The 17,334-nt window shown below is 40.6% G+C and overlaps 1 protein-coding gene across 2 annotated transcripts in view; it reads right to left on the bottom strand.

Annotated features, from left to right (window-relative positions):
- map2k3 (mitogen-activated protein kinase kinase 3) overlaps positions 1–17,334 on the bottom strand; it is a 90,970-nt gene that overhangs the window by 7,329 nt on the left and 66,307 nt on the right. For both annotated transcript variants that reach the window (XM_033040854.1, XM_033040852.1), the window contains exons 5-10: positions 13,243–13,362; positions 9,934–10,050; positions 6,303–6,354; positions 4,899–5,026; positions 2,025–2,102; positions 26–165 (exon numbers count right to left, since the gene is read on the bottom strand). In XM_033040854.1, coding sequence (XP_032896745.1) covers positions 26–165; positions 2,025–2,102; positions 4,899–5,026; positions 6,303–6,354; positions 9,934–10,050; positions 13,243–13,362 — 635 coding nt within the window. The remainder of the gene's footprint in view (positions 1–25; positions 166–2,024; positions 2,103–4,898; positions 5,027–6,302; positions 6,355–9,933; positions 10,051–13,242; positions 13,363–17,334) is intronic.

The raw sequence follows: 17,334 nt of genomic DNA, 5'->3' as shown, positions 1-17,334 counted from the left end.
AAGGCAAACCATTTCAAAGGCTTACCACTGCACCGTAAAATCCACAAAGTCCTTTGAGAAGTGTTCAGGAGGTAACTGTGGAGAAGGCTCTTCCACAACCTGCTTCAGCTGCTGGAATGGTGTACCCCAGGATTCGTAGGGAAACCGCAGGATTGCTAATTCAATCTGAAACAATATAACATTTTAAAACTCTTGTCTTCACAGTGAAAATGTAACGTCTTAAGATTTTATAGGAGAAGACAGTCTGAAGAATGCAATTTGTGTAAATGTTCACTTGTAATAAGGAAAAAAACGGTAACCAGAGAGCGAATGGGGCCCCTCAGGAATCAAAGCGGTCAACTCTATGTGGAACCACACTAGATGGGCATGGTCCTTAATGAGTATATCTGTTTTTACCATGGAGAAATACATGAGGACTGGGGAACTTGAGGCAGTCAATGGAAATGATTACGGACGAGGAGGTGAAGGTCCAAACGCGTCTGTAGGTAGACAAATCTCCCAGGCCTGACTAGGTATATGAGAGGTTACTGTGGGAAGCTAGAGAGGAAATTGCAGGTGTCATGGTGGAAATTTTGAGAAATCACTAAATACAGGTGAGGTGCCAGAAGACTAAAGGATGGTAAATGTTGTGCCTCTATTTAAGAAGGACCGCAGGGAAAGGCTTGGGAACTATAGGCCAGCCAGTCTAACATCTTATGGTCAGAAAATTACGAGAGTATTCTAAGGGATAAGATATACAAGCATTTAGATGGACAGGGACTGATTAGGCATATGGGAGATGTGACCAAAAAGGGCAGAGCTGTAAACATTGTACATATAGATTTCAGTAAGGCATTTGACAAGGTTCCGCATGGTAGGCTGATCAGGAAGGTTAGATCCTATGGGATCCAATGAGAGCTAGCTGACTGAATAGAAAATTGGCTTCATGGAAGGAAGCAGAGGAATATGGTGGAAGGTTTTTCGAACGGGATGCCTGTGGCCACTGGTGTGACCCAGGGTTCAGTGCTGGGCCTATTGCTGTTTGTCATCTATATCAATTATTTGGATCAGAACGTACAAGGCATGATTAGTAAGTTTGCAGGTGACACAAAAGTGAGTGGTATTGTAGAAAGCTAAGATGGTTGTGACAAAATTCAGCAGGATCTTGATCAGTTGGGTAGGTGGACTGAGGAATGATTAATGGGGTTTAATACAGAGAAATACGAGATATTGCATTTTGGGAAATCAAACTAGGGCAGAACCTTCACAGTGAATGGTAGGACTCTGGGGAGAGTTGTAGAGCAGTGGGATCTAGGAATGCGACTACATAGTTCCTTGAAAGTGGCATCACAGGTAGATAGGGTGGTCAAAAAAGGCTTTTGGCACATTGCCTTTCATCAGTCAGAGTATTGAATATAGAAGTTGGTAGGTAATGTTACAGTTGGACAAGACATCGGTGAGGCCACATTTAGAGTATTTGTGTTCAGTTCTGGTCACCCTGTTATAGGAAGGTTGTTGTTAAGCTGGAAAGTGTGCAGAAAAGATTTACGAGGATGTTGTCAAGACTTGAGTGCCTGAACTATAGGGACAGGTTGAGCAGGCTACGACTGTATTTCTTGGAGCGCAGGAGGATGAGGGGTGATCTTATAGAGGTATACAAGGCCATGAGAGGAATAGATAGGGTAGACGCACAGAGTCGTTTACAAAGAGTAGGGGAATCGAGAACCAGAGGGCATAGTTTAAGGTGAGGGGGGAAAGATTTGACTGGAACCCGAGTGGCAAATGTATTTTTTACACAAAAGATGGTAAGTGCATGGATCGAGTTACTGAAGGAGTTAGTTGAAGCAGGTACTATCACAACTTTTAAGAACCATTTAGACAGGTACATGGAACATAGGTTTACAGGGATATGGGCCAAAAGCAGGCAGGTTGGACTAGTGTAGTTGGGGCATGTTGGTTGGCGTGGGCACAATGTGCCAAAGGGCCTGTTTCCACACTGTACAACTCTGTGACTCTGTAAGAGATTAGATAAGTTCTTTACTTACCATTGTGATTCCTAAACTCCAGACATCAGACTTCACGTTATACCCTTTTTGATTCAGATCTGGATTAATTCTCTCAGGCTGTGAAGTAAAAATAAACACACGCAGACCCGGAATGAAAATTAAATAAACCCCACAGATACTGGAAATCAAAATTAAGCAGAAAGTGCTGGAAAATCCCAGCAGATTAGGCAATATCAGTAGAAGAGTGTTGTAGGATCAATCCTGTTCTTTGGAATTTTACTTCTCTTTCTGCAGACACTTCCTGACCATTTCAATTAAACAAATAACCAAATTAGCAGCCAACATACGTAGCAAATACATGCACCTTTCAGACAGTAGCACGAACAGGGTTTACCAAACAACCAGGACTTTGCTCTGATTGAAGATTGAGGATGCACTGCCTACTACATTCATTACCACAGATGGTTTTAAGATTTTGTTTTACATTTGAACTACAATATACTGTTGTGCTGAAGCAAAGCAAGAATTTCATTGTCCTATCTGGGACACATGACAATAAACTCTCACGAATTTTGAATCTTGACCCTATGATTCACGGAAATTATGTGGTAGCAAATCCAGGACATTAACAAATATATGAATTAGAAGCAGGAGTTGATCAGCATTAGGTGTGATCCACTATTTAAATCCATGGAGGATCTATCGCTAATCTCAACTCTGCATTCTCATCTACCCAGTGTAATCTTCTACCCCCTTCTTATCAAGAATATATCTATCTCGGTTGCAAAAAATATTCAGACTCCTCTTCACCTGTCCTTTTAGGAAGAGAGCAGCAAGCTTCTGTGAGCAAAAAAAATTGGTCACATCCATTTAAATGGGTGACCCTTCAGTTTTAAACCATGATCCTAAATTCTAGATTTTCGTGCAAGAGGAAGCATTCTCGCCACATTACTCTGTTGAGACTTCTCATAATCTGAAATATTTCATTTACGTTTTGTCTCACTCTCCCAAACTCCAGCAAATGCAAGCTTATCCAATCCGTTCTTTCCTCAGAAGATAACCCACGTATTCCAGGTATCAGCCTATCAGAACTGTTTCCAGTGCATCCACGATCTTGCTTAAGTATGGAGACCAATATTCCAGATGTTACCTCACAAAAGCCAGATCTTCTCTTACTCTTGAACCTATTAACATTCCTTTGTAATGTCATGTCCTTTTCACAACTTACTTTCCTACTCATTATTGCAGCCTTTGTACATTTATCAATCTTACGGCCAATGTCTCCATCCTAGTCATTTATACAAGCTGTAAAAAGTTGAGGTCCTAGCACCAATCCCCATGTGACCATATTTGTTAAATCTTACCGGTCAAAAAGGTTATTTTATACTGTCTCCCTATTTCTTGTTAGCCAGCCAATCTTCTGTCCACACCAAGGTTCCCTCCCTCACCAGGAGCTTTGATTTTCGGCTATCATTGACACAGCTTATCTTATGCCTTCTGGAAATGTTTACAGCCGCTGACTATGCTTTAGCCCAAATGCATTTTTCTTCTTTAATGAACTCCTGTAAACTGATCAAATATAATTTTGATTCCATAAAACTAAATTGACTTTTATCTGACTACCGTGATGTTTTCTAAGAGCCCTACAATGATATCTGTAATAACAACTTCTAACCTTTCCCACTGACAGAGGTTAAACTGCTCCACAGCAGCAAACCAGCTGTTATTGATCTCTAAAGTAGTAACCTTTTCCGACACATTAGTCAATCAATTGCTGTAAAAACACTGAAGACATTTTTCAGCAAACCTCAGATAGTAGCACAATGGGGAAACACAGTAATACTCTGATAATCTGCTATCGAATTATCTGAAAACTATGATGATTCAGCCTCTGTCTCACTGAGTGACATTTACTGCACTTCCTTTAAACTTCCCTGGGTCCTGTTTCTCGCACATGCTTCATGGAATGAAGCAGAAGGTGAAAGGTTGTTTTTCACAGGTGGCCTGTGACTAGTGGTGTGCCTTGGGGTTCGGTGCTGGGCCCATTGCTGTTTGTTGTCTACATCAATAATTTGGATGAGAACGTAAGTTTGCAGATGACACCAAAGTGGGTGATATTGGAGACAGTGAAGATGGTTGTTAAAAATTGCAGCAGGATCTTGATCAGCTGGGCAGGTGGGTTGAGGAAAGGTTGATGGAGTTTAATACAAAGAAGTGTTTGGGGTTGCATTTGGGAAAGTCTAACCAGGGCAGGACCTACACAGTGAATGGCAGGGCTCTGGGGAGTGTTGTAGAGCAGAGGGATCTAGGAATGCTGGTGCACAGTTCCTTGAAAGTGGCGTCACAGGTAGATAGGGTGGTCAAGAAGCTTTTCGGAACATGGACCTTCATCAATCAGAGCAATGAGTCTGGAGCTTAGGAGGTCATGTAACAATTGTACTAGATGTCGGTGAGGCCATATTTATAGTATTGTGTTCAGTTTTGGTCACCCTGTCACAGGAAAGATGTTGTTAAGCTGGAAGTGTGCAGGGAGGATTTGTGAGGATGTTACCAGGACTCCAGAGCTTGAGCTATAGGGAGAGGTTGAGCAGGCTAGAACTTTATTCCTTGGAGCGCAGGAAGATGAGAGCTGGTCTTATAAAGGTGTTTAAGATAATGATAGAGATAGATAGGGCAAATGCACGCTCTTTGCATCTTTATTGATCCATCTCAGAAGCAGACTAGACCATGGTTTAACATTTCAAAATAAATCAGGCCTTCAATATTGCATTGGACCAACAGCCAAAATTTATTCATTTGTCTCAAAAATCTACAGCCCCTGAGTAGGATCCTACTATAAAGCCACGGTATGAGAAACACAGTGACTTTGCTCACAAAATACAGGAGGACAAGAGAGACATAATTCTTACTCACAGCCATGTACGGTTTGCAGCCTGCGTCCATCGTTTTAGCCACAGAGTCCACCAGATACCCACTAATGCCAAAGTCACACATCTTCACATGGCCTTCCTTATTGATGAGAACATTTGAAGGTTTTACATCTGGAAAGGGCAACAAGAGATAAATATGCTCACATGGATGAATATTTCAACACAGGCGATTAAAAACTCAATGAATGCAAAACACTTGCAGATCTATCTAAAACTGACATTTTGTGACCACTGCATCCTATTGTTATTTATCTAGAAACCAGGCAGTTAAAGGTGCATTCCAAACCACAGAGGGCATGAGAGCCAATTAACCAAAGTGCTTGGTAATATTACATAAAAGTAAAATATTTGTATATAAAAAAAACCAAGATACATTTTGCAGGAGGAATTTGTTTAATTAGATAGAAATATTACAGGCGCTTTCATAAATTATGCACATTTTTTGCATTTAGTTTGGCAATCAGCTAGACTCTGATTACCACTCATTCATATTAAGTCTACCTTCGATAGAATCAGAATCGGGGATATAAGCAGCAATTACTGCTGCAGTGTGCATACAGCAGCAATAAATCGTTATCTCAAAATCGTTTTTTGCTCAGATAGGCAAATACTGGTTTTGAGGCCAAATACACATTCCATTCTGGAATTTAAAGAAAGGGTGAGAGTATTAGAGCTTTTGCTGAGTTTAACGATGAAAATAATTCACTAAATTTGTATTGCTAGGAAGCCGATTAAAGATTTAATTTTAAATAGCAGTCTGGCAGTTGTGGCTAAATTCCGGCTATGAAGATACAAAACCAGTTCAACTTTCCCCACAGGTATGAATGAATGCAACCACACAGAGCATCTTAATATAACTCCAGCTACCAGAGCTAGGGCGTCACGAAGATGGCAGGATATGGTTTGAGGTTGGAAAACACCAGAGGAAATAAAGAAAGAATAAACAACAAAGTAGTCATATTTTTAAATGCTTGCATAAAAATATTTTAAAAATAATTCATTGGTGCTACTAATGCTCTGAGTAACCATCTACTGCAATGCATATTTTCCTCTTTCAATTAACCATTGTTAGTGCTTCCAATTTTCACCATGTCGAAGGGTTGCAGGTCAAAGGAAGACCATTGGCTGCAAGTACCTGGCCAAACCACACACCAGCCTCACTTGGAAATACTGCACGTTTTCGTCATATGGGTCAAAATATCGAATACTTTGCTCACACTGCCCTCTGGAATTACTTCCACCATAACACAGCAGTGATTTAAGAAGGCACCTCACCCTCTTCACAAGAGGCGGGCAAGGCATTGATCAACTTGCCAACAACACCCACATCCCATGAGTAAAGGAAGAACTTGACGTGCATCGCTTCGTATGAAAGAGTTGCACTCACCTCTGTGAATCACAGAAAGCTTGCTATGCAAATGCTCTAATGCTTTCACGATCTGAAAAGGCACAAAAACTCATTTTTATTAACTTTCTCAAAATACTACAATACCACAAACATCCCAAAACAGTACACCTTCCATCCCATGTAATATTGCAGAAAAATTGTTATGAGGCTTTCTAAGCAAATGACTAATTATGAGTTTCTGTCTGAAATACTGACCAATCTTCTGTGGTTTTGATGGTCCTACTTATTATTTCCAGGATATTGTGGTTCATGCCAAATATCTGTTCTGAACCTTTGACTCTCTCTACCCTTTAATATATCCCTCTATTTTAAGTAGGTGCCATCTCGGGCATCATTAAGATAATTATAATCATGTGTAATTTCTTCCGCAAACACATGATGATGTAATGGCACATTTGTCGCACCCTGCATCACTGCATTCCCACATTTGTCAGCAATTATTGCGCTAACAATGGCTTTGGCTATGTTGAGGTAGCAAGGAAAATATATGGAGATTTGAGTGATATTTGATCTATTTCTATATGTATTGCCACGTCAGGCCAGACAATAAACTGTCACATTAACCAAAAGGAAAGGGCTTATTCGACGGTGACTCAGTAGTGCATCTGCTGCCTCAGTGCTAGAGGCTCGCCTTTAATCCAGACCACACATACTGTCCGTGTGGAGTTTGCACGTTCTCCATGTGACCGTGTGGGTTTCCTCCAGGTGATCCAGTTTCTTCCTGCATCCCAAAGATGTATAGGTTTGTAGGTTAAGTGGCCTCTGAATTGCCTCTAGTGTGGAGGGAGTGGATTGAAAATGGGATAATGTAGAACGTGTGAATGTGTGAGTGATTACCCATGGAATCGGTGGGCCGAATGGCCTGTTACCATGCTGTCTCTCTAAACAAAACTCCTTCAATCCTGTCCTTAAACATGAGACAAAGGGGGAGACTAGTGTGGATTTTAGCACACTAAAATGGATAAGATTAAAGGAGTAACAGAGAAGAGAAACCATTTTGACTTTGTACAGTAAGTAAGAGGTGATGGCAAATCAGTGAGCTGTTTTATACCACTCCCAATTTTTAATCCCAGAGGGAGAAAACATTACAAGAGGTTTAACAGTTTGCCATCTTTATGTGATGTGTTTAACACCATTACATCAAGTCAAAATTGGCCCCAGGATATTTAGATCTATTCCTCTATTTCCATAAAGAAGCAATTGAGAGATTTAATAGTCTATGATAAATTTAGCAAAACATGATGCACTAAAATGATTTTACAGGAAGGAAATGACCAATAATCTAGTTACATTCTGACAATCTAGACAAACACAGTCACTGGCTAAGCCCATTTTACATTGAGTTTAATGTTACACTGCAACCCCAAAATAGTATACGACTCAGACATAGACCTATAATATCGTGGGAAGTTTCAATAACCCGAGCTCAGACATTTGTTATCCTGGGTTGACAGATTCATTCTTTTATGAATGCATTCAGACTAGCCCTTAAATAAAGAGGAAACTATCTCCAAAGGTACTTAAATGTGTAAAATTCAATGAGTAAACAAGGTTGTGAGATTCCTTCAACCATTTGATTAAGTAACCCAGCTGACATATAAACACTTGATCTCCCATTGCAAGATCAACCCCCTATGCCAATAATTTGCTCTGGACAGTGAATTAAAATAAAAAAGATTGCAGATGCTGGAAATCTGAAAGGGAAACAGAAAGTGCTGAAAGTGCGAATGCCAAGCAGTATCTGTGATCCCTCCATCTCCATCTCAGTGCATGGACCAGCCACTCAGTCTACCACATATATCTTCATATACTTCCTTCCACAAGGGCTTCTTTGCATCCTCCCAGTCCCTAGGTCGAGGCCACATTTGATCTAATAAGGTATTCTGCACGTCAGAAAAGCCTTCCTTCTTCCTGAGACACTGCTTCCCCTTCACCATAATATTTAGAGCCCTTGAGTGCATCTCACCTATTTCCTGCACCTCTGCATCAACACCTCTCTTCCATGACAGAGTAAAACCAAAGCTCCCCAGTTTCTAACCTTCCACTCCACTGCCTGCAAATCAACCTTTGCAATGTCCACTAGCACCAACATGTAATGCCCTTCTCAGCATTTCAAAGGGCTCACTCCCTTCTCAATTCCCTGGCGAACTCATCCGTTCCCACCATCTTCAGCCTACACTTCCCCATGCAGGCACAGGAGATGGATCAACTGCCTGTTCATCTCCTTCCTTCCCACTAAAGAGTCATTTCTGGATAGAGTAAATGTGGAGGTTCGACTAGAGGAAGAGTCTAGACACAGAGGGCACAACCTCAAATTAAAGGACATACCTTTAGAAAGGAGAGGAAGAGGTATTTCTTTAGCAAGAGGGTGGTGAATCTGTAAATTAATTGCTATAGACAGCTGTGGAGGCCGTCTTTGGTATCTCCAAAGTGGAGATTGACAGATTTTCGATTAGTAAATGTGTCAAATGTCACGGGGAAAAGGTGGGAGAATGGGGTTGAGAGGGAAAGATGGATCAGCCATGATTGAATGACGGAGTAGACTCGCAGGACCGAATGGCCTAATTCTACTATGTTTTACGAACTTATTCCAAATGAAGCAGCAATTCACTTGCACTTTCTCCAAGCTAGTGCACCGTTTTCAGATTTTACAATGAAGAGGAACAATGTGGCTCCACTACAATGGAAAAAGCAAAAACCGATTGGGTGATCGTCTCGTAGAGTACTTCTAGTCGAGTCCACAGGTGTTTCCAGATGCCTTTGACTTTAATTCCCATTCCCCTGACTTGTCTATGGCCTATTATGACAAAGCCCAATGCAAGCTTGAGGAACACCATCTCATTGTCCATCTGGCCATGTTGCAGCCTTGAAGACTCAAATTTAAATTTGCTAACTTTGGACAACATACGCTTTCTTTCTGTCAACATCAGAACTGCTCATTTCAGTCTGTCATGCCTTTGTTGTTCTTCTCTTTCTAATAATCAACCATGTGAGCATGATCCATATTATCGTTACCAACAAGCCATAACACGCAAAACAGTTTAATCTGATTTTGGTCTTAGTTCTGAACTGCTGAATCGTGATTATCTGCCTGCAATTTGTATTCCCATTTTTTTTGCCAATATTCATTAGAAGTGATCCTAGTAAATGAAATTCAGAGCTTCTCCAGAGCAAATTCAGAGTTGCTCAAGTTCATTAATGAAACTATTCTTTTCATGAGCATCCTACAATTTATTGGCATTGCGACAGACTTTTTCCAATTTGTTGTATTTTAAATGAATTTTAGATCATTAATCCAAAATTAATTTGATAACTTATGGTGTGATATGAAATAGAGGTTCTGGATTATTAATCCTGGCAACTGGAACATTATGCCATAATTAATCATGGTGTCAGCATTCTATGCAAGATTTTCTTGTGAAGAGCAGGCAGGCATAGATACTTAACTATTGTAAAAAAAATAATTTGATGAGTTATTCAATCGATTAACAATGTAGTAGTCTGGTTGAAATATAGAGCATCTTACAAACACAAAAAACAGCCACGAGACACCAACGTGCAATAGTTAATTCACCTGTGAATTCAGTACTGCACATACAACAAAACTTACAGATACAGCTATTTTTCCCAAAATATCCTCAGGGAAAGTTTTTCCTTTCTCAATCACTTTTTTGTAGAATTTGTCCAGCGACGTGTCCAGTAGTTCCATACATATCCACACATCACCCTGAGATTAAAAACAAAGGGGAATTTTAATATCAAAATAAGCATCTCTTCAAACCATCTCTGATGCACTTAATAAACCTTACTTAATTTCAAATGTTCGGCTAAGACAATTCATAGGTTGGGGCTTAGAAACAAGAGCTGGGATGTTAGGTTTACCAAATATTAGTTACACCACACTTGAAGTATTGTGCACAGTTCTGATTGCCACAGTATAGGAAAGACATGGTTGCACTAGAGAAAGTACAGAGGAGATTCCACAGGAAGTTGTCTGGATTGTAAGATGTTCGTTATGGGGAGAGAATGGATAGGCTGTTTGCCAAATGCATTGCAATCCTTGTGTCGCATGACATCATTTCATTCCGCATGGAATTAGAAAATATGGGTTTTAACAGTGCAATTACAGGAGTTTAGACCCCACTGCTGTGCTTCATGAAGCAATAGAATACAGTTGGAACAACACACTCATTTGCTGTGTGGCGTTCAAGACTTGTACACTTTTGCAAACTTACCAGGGAGTCCCAAACTTTTATACATTTGGAGCGCAGGAGGATGAGGTGTGACTATGTAGAGGTGTACAAAATCATGAGAGGAATAGATCAGGTAAACGCGCAGAGTGAATTGAGAACTAGAGGATATGGGTTTCAAGGTTGCAAGGTCTGTTTATCGTCACATGTACCAATTAAGATACAGTGAAACCTGCGGGGTAACTTTTGTTTTTACACAAAGGGCGGTGGGTGCATGGAACAAGCTGCTAGAGGAGGTAGGCGTGGCAGGTACTATTGCAACGTTTAAAAAACATTTAGACAGGTACATGTGTTTTTTTCAGAGTACAATGAAAATTAATAAAGGAACCAAATAGGAAGATGTGAAGTAAATACAGATTAATGCTGGGGCAATACGCTGGTTAATTTCAGTGTTGATTTATGCAAGATAACAATCTAAATAATAGGCAAATGCTATACAGCTTTGTATAGTTAAATCACATTCATTCATGGCACGAGTACAACACATTGCTGACTGAATGACTAATACTGGAAATTCAAGTAACACCCATTAGGGGTGACACTTTGAATTCCTCTTTGCAAATCAGCAATACAGAGCAATGCCTACTCTGACATGCTTGGCTTTTGAGGTATGGTATGCCAATAGTTCTATACCTGCACTGTGATGTAAATCTCATCACGGAGATCTGCAGTCTTTGTACCTTCCTTGATCCCTGCCTACATCCATTTTGGCTGTGATAGTCTCAGCTTTCCTGGACCACAGCAGAGTGGGAAGGCAAGTGCCTTGGTCTCCAGATACCAGCGAAAGATAGCTCCTGGCAGTCATAGTAACGATTTAGAACTTGTGACTATACTTTACTAGGCTATACTTTTTCAAGTCATGATTATGTGTGCCTCAATAGAGAAAGTGCAGGCGGTACTGTTCTTGTGTGCTTGCTTCCCATGGCCTTCAAGGAAATAGATGTCATGGAATTGGAATATATTGATCAAAAATTGTTTGATATGTTGCAAACTGCAACCTTGGATGCTGGTGGTGGAAGTTGTGAACATTTCAAGCAATAGATGGGACACAAATTAACCACATTGTTTTGGCCTCAGTAGAAATGCGCTCCTTAAGAATTGTTGAGTTGCACTTAAACCAGCCAAGTGGAGAATATTTCATCATGTTCCCGGCTTGCATTGTGTAACTGGTGGACAGGTTTTGGGCCGCCCCATGCGTGTGTAAAAGCAATCATACGAGGTTGCAATCGTGAAGTGGGAGGGAATGGATTGATTGTTACACAAGGGAATGGCTGAGCTGGCTGTCAAAATCCAAGACTGTTTCTTAATGTTTGATACATAGAAAATATTTAACCATTCAATCGAACAATTAAAAAAAAATTACAAAATTAATAACATTATAGAAATAAGGGGAAACAAACAAAATGCCATGAGAATATATAAAAATAATTAAAGACATTTAACCAATCACATGGTAGATAAAAAAGCTGGAGAAACTCAGCGGGTGAGGCAGCATCTATGGAGCAAAGGAATAGGCGACGTTTCGGGTCGAGACCCTTCTTCTGACCCGAAACGTTGCCTATTCCTTCGCTTCATAGATGCTGCCTCACCCGCTGAGTTTCACCAGCTTTTTTTAATCTACCTTCGATTTTTCCAGCATCTGCAGTTCTTTCTTAACCAATCGCATGGTATTTTTCCCCAGGGTAGTGCAATAAAGGACTAGAGAGCATACGTTTAAGTTGAGTGGTGAAAGATTTAATAGGAACCTGAAGGGCAACATTTTTATGCAGAGAGTAGTGGGCATATGGAATGACCTGTCAAAGGTAGTTGAGGCAGGTACAATAACAACATTTTTATGTAGGTCATTTGGACAGGTATCTGGGTAGGAAAGGTTGAGAAGGATAGGGGCCTGACATGGGCAAATGGGACTAGTTTAGATGGGGATCTTAATCATCATGGACAAGTTGGGCCGAAGGGCCTGTTTTGGTACTATGGATCTATAGCAACCATTCCTTTCCTATGAATGGCGAGGCTATTCTTGCATTGGGTCTAGCAGCTTATTTATGCATTTCTCTCAGGTATTGATGCTAGAGATTTGTTACGGTTTCACACATAATTACTGGACCTCATAAGCTGCACACAATTTCCACAGTTGTGGTCAGTTAGTCTGGGAAAGGTCAGTAGTTAGGCAAGCAATGGCCATTATTTAATTGCACAATCTGGGTCACAGATTGTGCTCCATATGGTTTTACAACAGAAATGAGAACAAATATTTAAAAAACTGCTGGAATTTCAAAACAGCCCAACAAACACTGAACAGTGTGAGGTTTGTAAGTGCTGAGACAATGTCAGTAATGACATAAAAGATTGTCAGATGCACAGATCACAATTTAGAGATTTTCAATCTAATAATTGCTTTCCAATCCCATGCCAAGGCAAGTATTAGATAGAACTCATTTTGATCTGCTTTCCCCAAGAGCCACAGTTGTACAGTAACAGGTCATTCAGCACACGATATTTATGCTGACTTTTTGTCCATCTACACAGTAATTTAATTTGTCCGCATTCTTATACAAATGAAGAATGCTGATGCTTTCTTTGACCACTATTGCGATTCACACCTGCACTTAAAATAAGAGATATTGCATATTTTTAATCCCCATTTCCTCCCACTAAATATTTTTCAATACCTCACGAAACAGTGCTCCATAAAATGTGACTGTATAGAAACAGTCAACCGTTCTCATTGAGATATCTAGGTCCATTAGCAATCGCTTTTGTTCCTGGGTGTTCACAGTTGCTCGAATTCTCTGAAAAACAGAAATAAAAACATATTGCACAAATTAGTCGGGATCGAATCAGGATCTCGGGCGTCGCAAGCGCTGTAAGGCAGCAACTCTACCCCTGCTGCTCCTTAAGTACCTGTGAAGTGTAGTCACTTATGTAACACGGTTACCAGCTTTGTGCACAGCAAACATATATAAGCAGCAAGGTACACACAAATATGCTGGAGAAACTCAGCGGGTGCAGCAGCATCTATGGAGCGAAGGAAATAGGTGACGTTTCGGGCCGAAACCCTTCTTCAGACGAAGGCTTTCTGAAGAAGGGTTACGGCCCGAAACGTCACCTATTTCCTTCGCTCCATAGATGCTGCTGCACCCGCTGAGTTTCTCCAGCATATTTGTGTGTACCTTCGATCTTCCAGCATCTGCAGTTCCTTCTTGAACACATATATAAGCAGCAGATAATCTCTTTTAGTGATGCGGATTGAAGGCTAAATGTTGGCTACAATGCCAGAGAATCACTGCTGCCCGCTTTTAACAGGGTTTGGATTATTTTACATCTCCTTGAAAAATGATGGATAAAAGGAACATTGCAACACAAAACCTCAAGCTCACAATGAGAGGCTGGTCACGAGTGTTTCTGCAGCAGTTAAAATGAAGGGGGGAATGTTACTGACATGGAAATCGGCAAACTAAGCAATTGAATGGATAGGGTATCAGAGTGCATTTTTAAAATGGCAATTGTCAATTATTGCTCCACAGAGAAAAAGCAGCAAACTTGAAGTCCATTCCACACACAAGAGCTTCCACCACTAAAAGGACCAGAGCACATGTATAGTATGTCTGTCAAAGAAGCTCCTTGAAACTGAATTGGGATATAAAGCAGCAAAAAGGCTTAAACTACAGCCAGCTTGTAGCATGACCAAGTTCGGTCAGTTTACCATATTCCAAACTCACAGGTGAGGAGAGGACTCCATTTTGAATTTGGAAACCAAAATGGTGAGGTTATGCCCTGAAATTCTGATAAAATAAACCACAAATCAGGGTTAAGCCACCCTCCCCCATAAAGGATATTTGCAAAGATTTAGAAGTACAGAAAGTAGTGATGTTTTTCCACATTTGAATTAGGGCTGTATACAACAGTGAATCATGAATAAACAAAATAAACACCAAGTGAATCCTGTCAAAATTAATCCAAAGAAAATTGTACAAAATTTGTGAAGGCTTTACACACCTGGTCAACCTGGCCCAACAAAAGAATATCCTTGATCAAATAGTTTATGCAAACTTTTATTGTTGTTTGAACTCAGTGCACTTATGGTATCAAACAAGCCCTTTAATCTTTTACTTATAAACAACAGTAAAACTGTCATTGTAAGGCATGAATGGAAGCTGGCTAAGTTATTTAAGCATTAAGGAAATGTGTGGCTAATATATAAACCAGACATGTGCTGGTGTTTCTGAGATACAAGGATCATTCATTTTGCAACTACCTGTGAAAATGCTGCATAATAGAGACAAGATGCAAAAAACCTTGCTGTTAAAGCAGCACTTCATTTTTTACACACTAACCATTAAAACAGTTGGTGTAATTTAACAGTAAGTGTAATTTGAAAAGACTGAGTAAAGATGAGCCAGACCAAACAGAAAAGGTCATTAACTTAATGGAGGCAAGGCGACAAGTGCAACTGTTCATGAGATCAGAGGCTTGCAGAAAGAATGTAGGAACAGCTGTAAATGCAGCATTGGAAATGCAGAAATAATTGAACAGAAATTGGGATAGTGGCTCTCCTGTGCAATAACATTCCCAAATGCTCACCATGCTGTCTGCTTTGTTAACTGGGAGAGGTTTGGTGTCCTAGGAAAATAATGATGAACAATGACAAAACTACCAACAGTGCAGATTGACGTGGAGTTCAAATGACATCTGGGATTTTAAGTGGCACCCGGGACTTTCACCTTAGCTAATGAATTAAAGTAAATTCTGTAATCGACTACATACCGACACTGATTAAGGTTATGTTCACGATTTCAAGGTCAGTTTATTGTCAGATGAGCTTCCTAGTCGGCCTCTTCTTACCAGAGACCACGGGCCTCACGATGTTAAAGTCCAAAGGCCCCCTTCTATCAGAGGATTAAGATTTAGTGTTGAATCTCCTGGAGCCACAGGAGATGCAATGCCTATCCCTGCACCTCCTCCTTCACATCCATTGGTGAGACCAAATGTAGATTGGGCACCCATTTTGCCTAACACTGACGCTCGCTCCACCGAGGTTTGCTGGATCTCTTGATTGTGAACCATTTTAACTCACTTCCTCCTCCACTGCCAGAATGAGGCCACAGGTAAACTGGAGGAATAACACCTCATATTCCGCTTGGGTAGCTTACAACCCAGTGGAATGAACATTGAATTGTCCAATTTAAGCAAACTAACAATCTATCCTTTTTTGCCCCCCTCCCCCTTCCCCACCTGGATGCACACCCTTTCCTCCCACTATCTCACCCTCCTATTCCTTTCTACCTATATCCCTTTCTCTGGCTTCACATTTCGCTAATCTCTCCTTATCTTACAGACTTTTGTCTTCTTTTCATCACCAGCCTTTGACCACTCACCTACTAATCAAGCCCCCTCCCCCACCTCTCCCCTGTATCCGCCTATCATTTGCGAGGCTTTGTCCCTATCCCACCTCTTTTCCTCCCCACTATAATTAGCCTGAAGAAATGTCCTGTCCCAAAACGTCACCTATTTGTGCGGCACTGTGGCATAGAGGTAGAGCTACTGCCTTATAGCGTCAGAGACCTGGGTTCGATATTGACTACAGGCGCTGTCTGTACAGAGTTTGTATGTTCTCCCTATGACTTGTGTGCATTTTCTCAGATCTTCGGTTTCCTCCCATGCTTCAAAGACGTACAGGTTTGTAGGTTAATTGGCTTGGTAAAATTGTATAAATGTAAAATTGTCCCTAGAGAGAGAGAGAGAGTGAGTGTGTGAGTGTGAGTGTGAGTGTGAGTGTGAGTGTGAGTGTGAGTGTGTGTGTGTGTGTGTGTGTGAATGTGTGGGGATCGCTGGTCGGTGCAGACTCAATTGGCGGAAGAACCTGTTTCTGCACTGTATCTCTAAAGTAAACTAAATTCTCTGGTGGTGCTGCCTGACCCGATGAATTAGTCTAGCAGTGGGGTTTTTTTTTGTTGGAAAATCAGCTTCTGCATTTCCTTGTCTCTACTCGTTTAGATGGGCCACAGAGTTCTTGAATGTGGTCCAGTTCACCAGCTCAAAACAGCCATGTAGGAGATCTTCTGTTTCTCAGGCCAGCGTTGTGCAACATTCTGTTGCCCTCAAGCTTTAGTTTCAGCTTGTACACAGGGAATAGCTACTGGTCAGATTTTTCAAAATGTGGGCAGCGGATGGAGTCATAGACATCTCTGATGGTTGCGTAGCATTAGTGGAGAGCCTCTGCAGGACAGGAGACATATTACTCCTAATCCTTACAATTTCCCGTATAGTTTCCCTACCACATGTAATGCTCACTGGCCTTCAATTATACTGTTTGTCCTTCTGCCTTTCTTATCTACATTAGCTACCCTCCATTTTTCTGGTATCTCACCCACAGCCACAGATACAACATTCTCCATCACGACCCCAGCAATCTCTTCCTTTGTTTCCTATGCTTAACAATCCTCATAATTTATCATTAAAACAGTATTGATTATTGCCCATTTTTGATTTATCCAAGATTTTTTAAGTCTTTCAACCTCAAACGGAAGCTATGGCAACCAAAAATTAAACAACAAAAAAATGAAGCAAGGACTGCAGAAACTCATTATTGCTTTAAGCAAATGTTCCAACAATTATTAAAATGATAAATAATACTTAGAGCTTAAAGGATTATGTGGGACTATGTAATTGCGGTACAGCAGTGATGATGAACACAAGTTAATGGAATACCAATAGAAGCCACAAATCCAACTTTACAAAAGTCAATCCAAATTTCCTGGTGA

Source organism: Amblyraja radiata, chromosome 22 (genome assembly GCF_010909765.2).
Source record: "Amblyraja radiata isolate CabotCenter1 chromosome 22, sAmbRad1.1.pri, whole genome shotgun sequence".
Taxonomy (NCBI): Eukaryota; Metazoa; Chordata; class Chondrichthyes; order Rajiformes; family Rajidae; genus Amblyraja; species Amblyraja radiata.
Note: the sequence above shows the minus strand (reverse complement) of the source record. Positions and strands in the feature narration are given on the sequence as shown.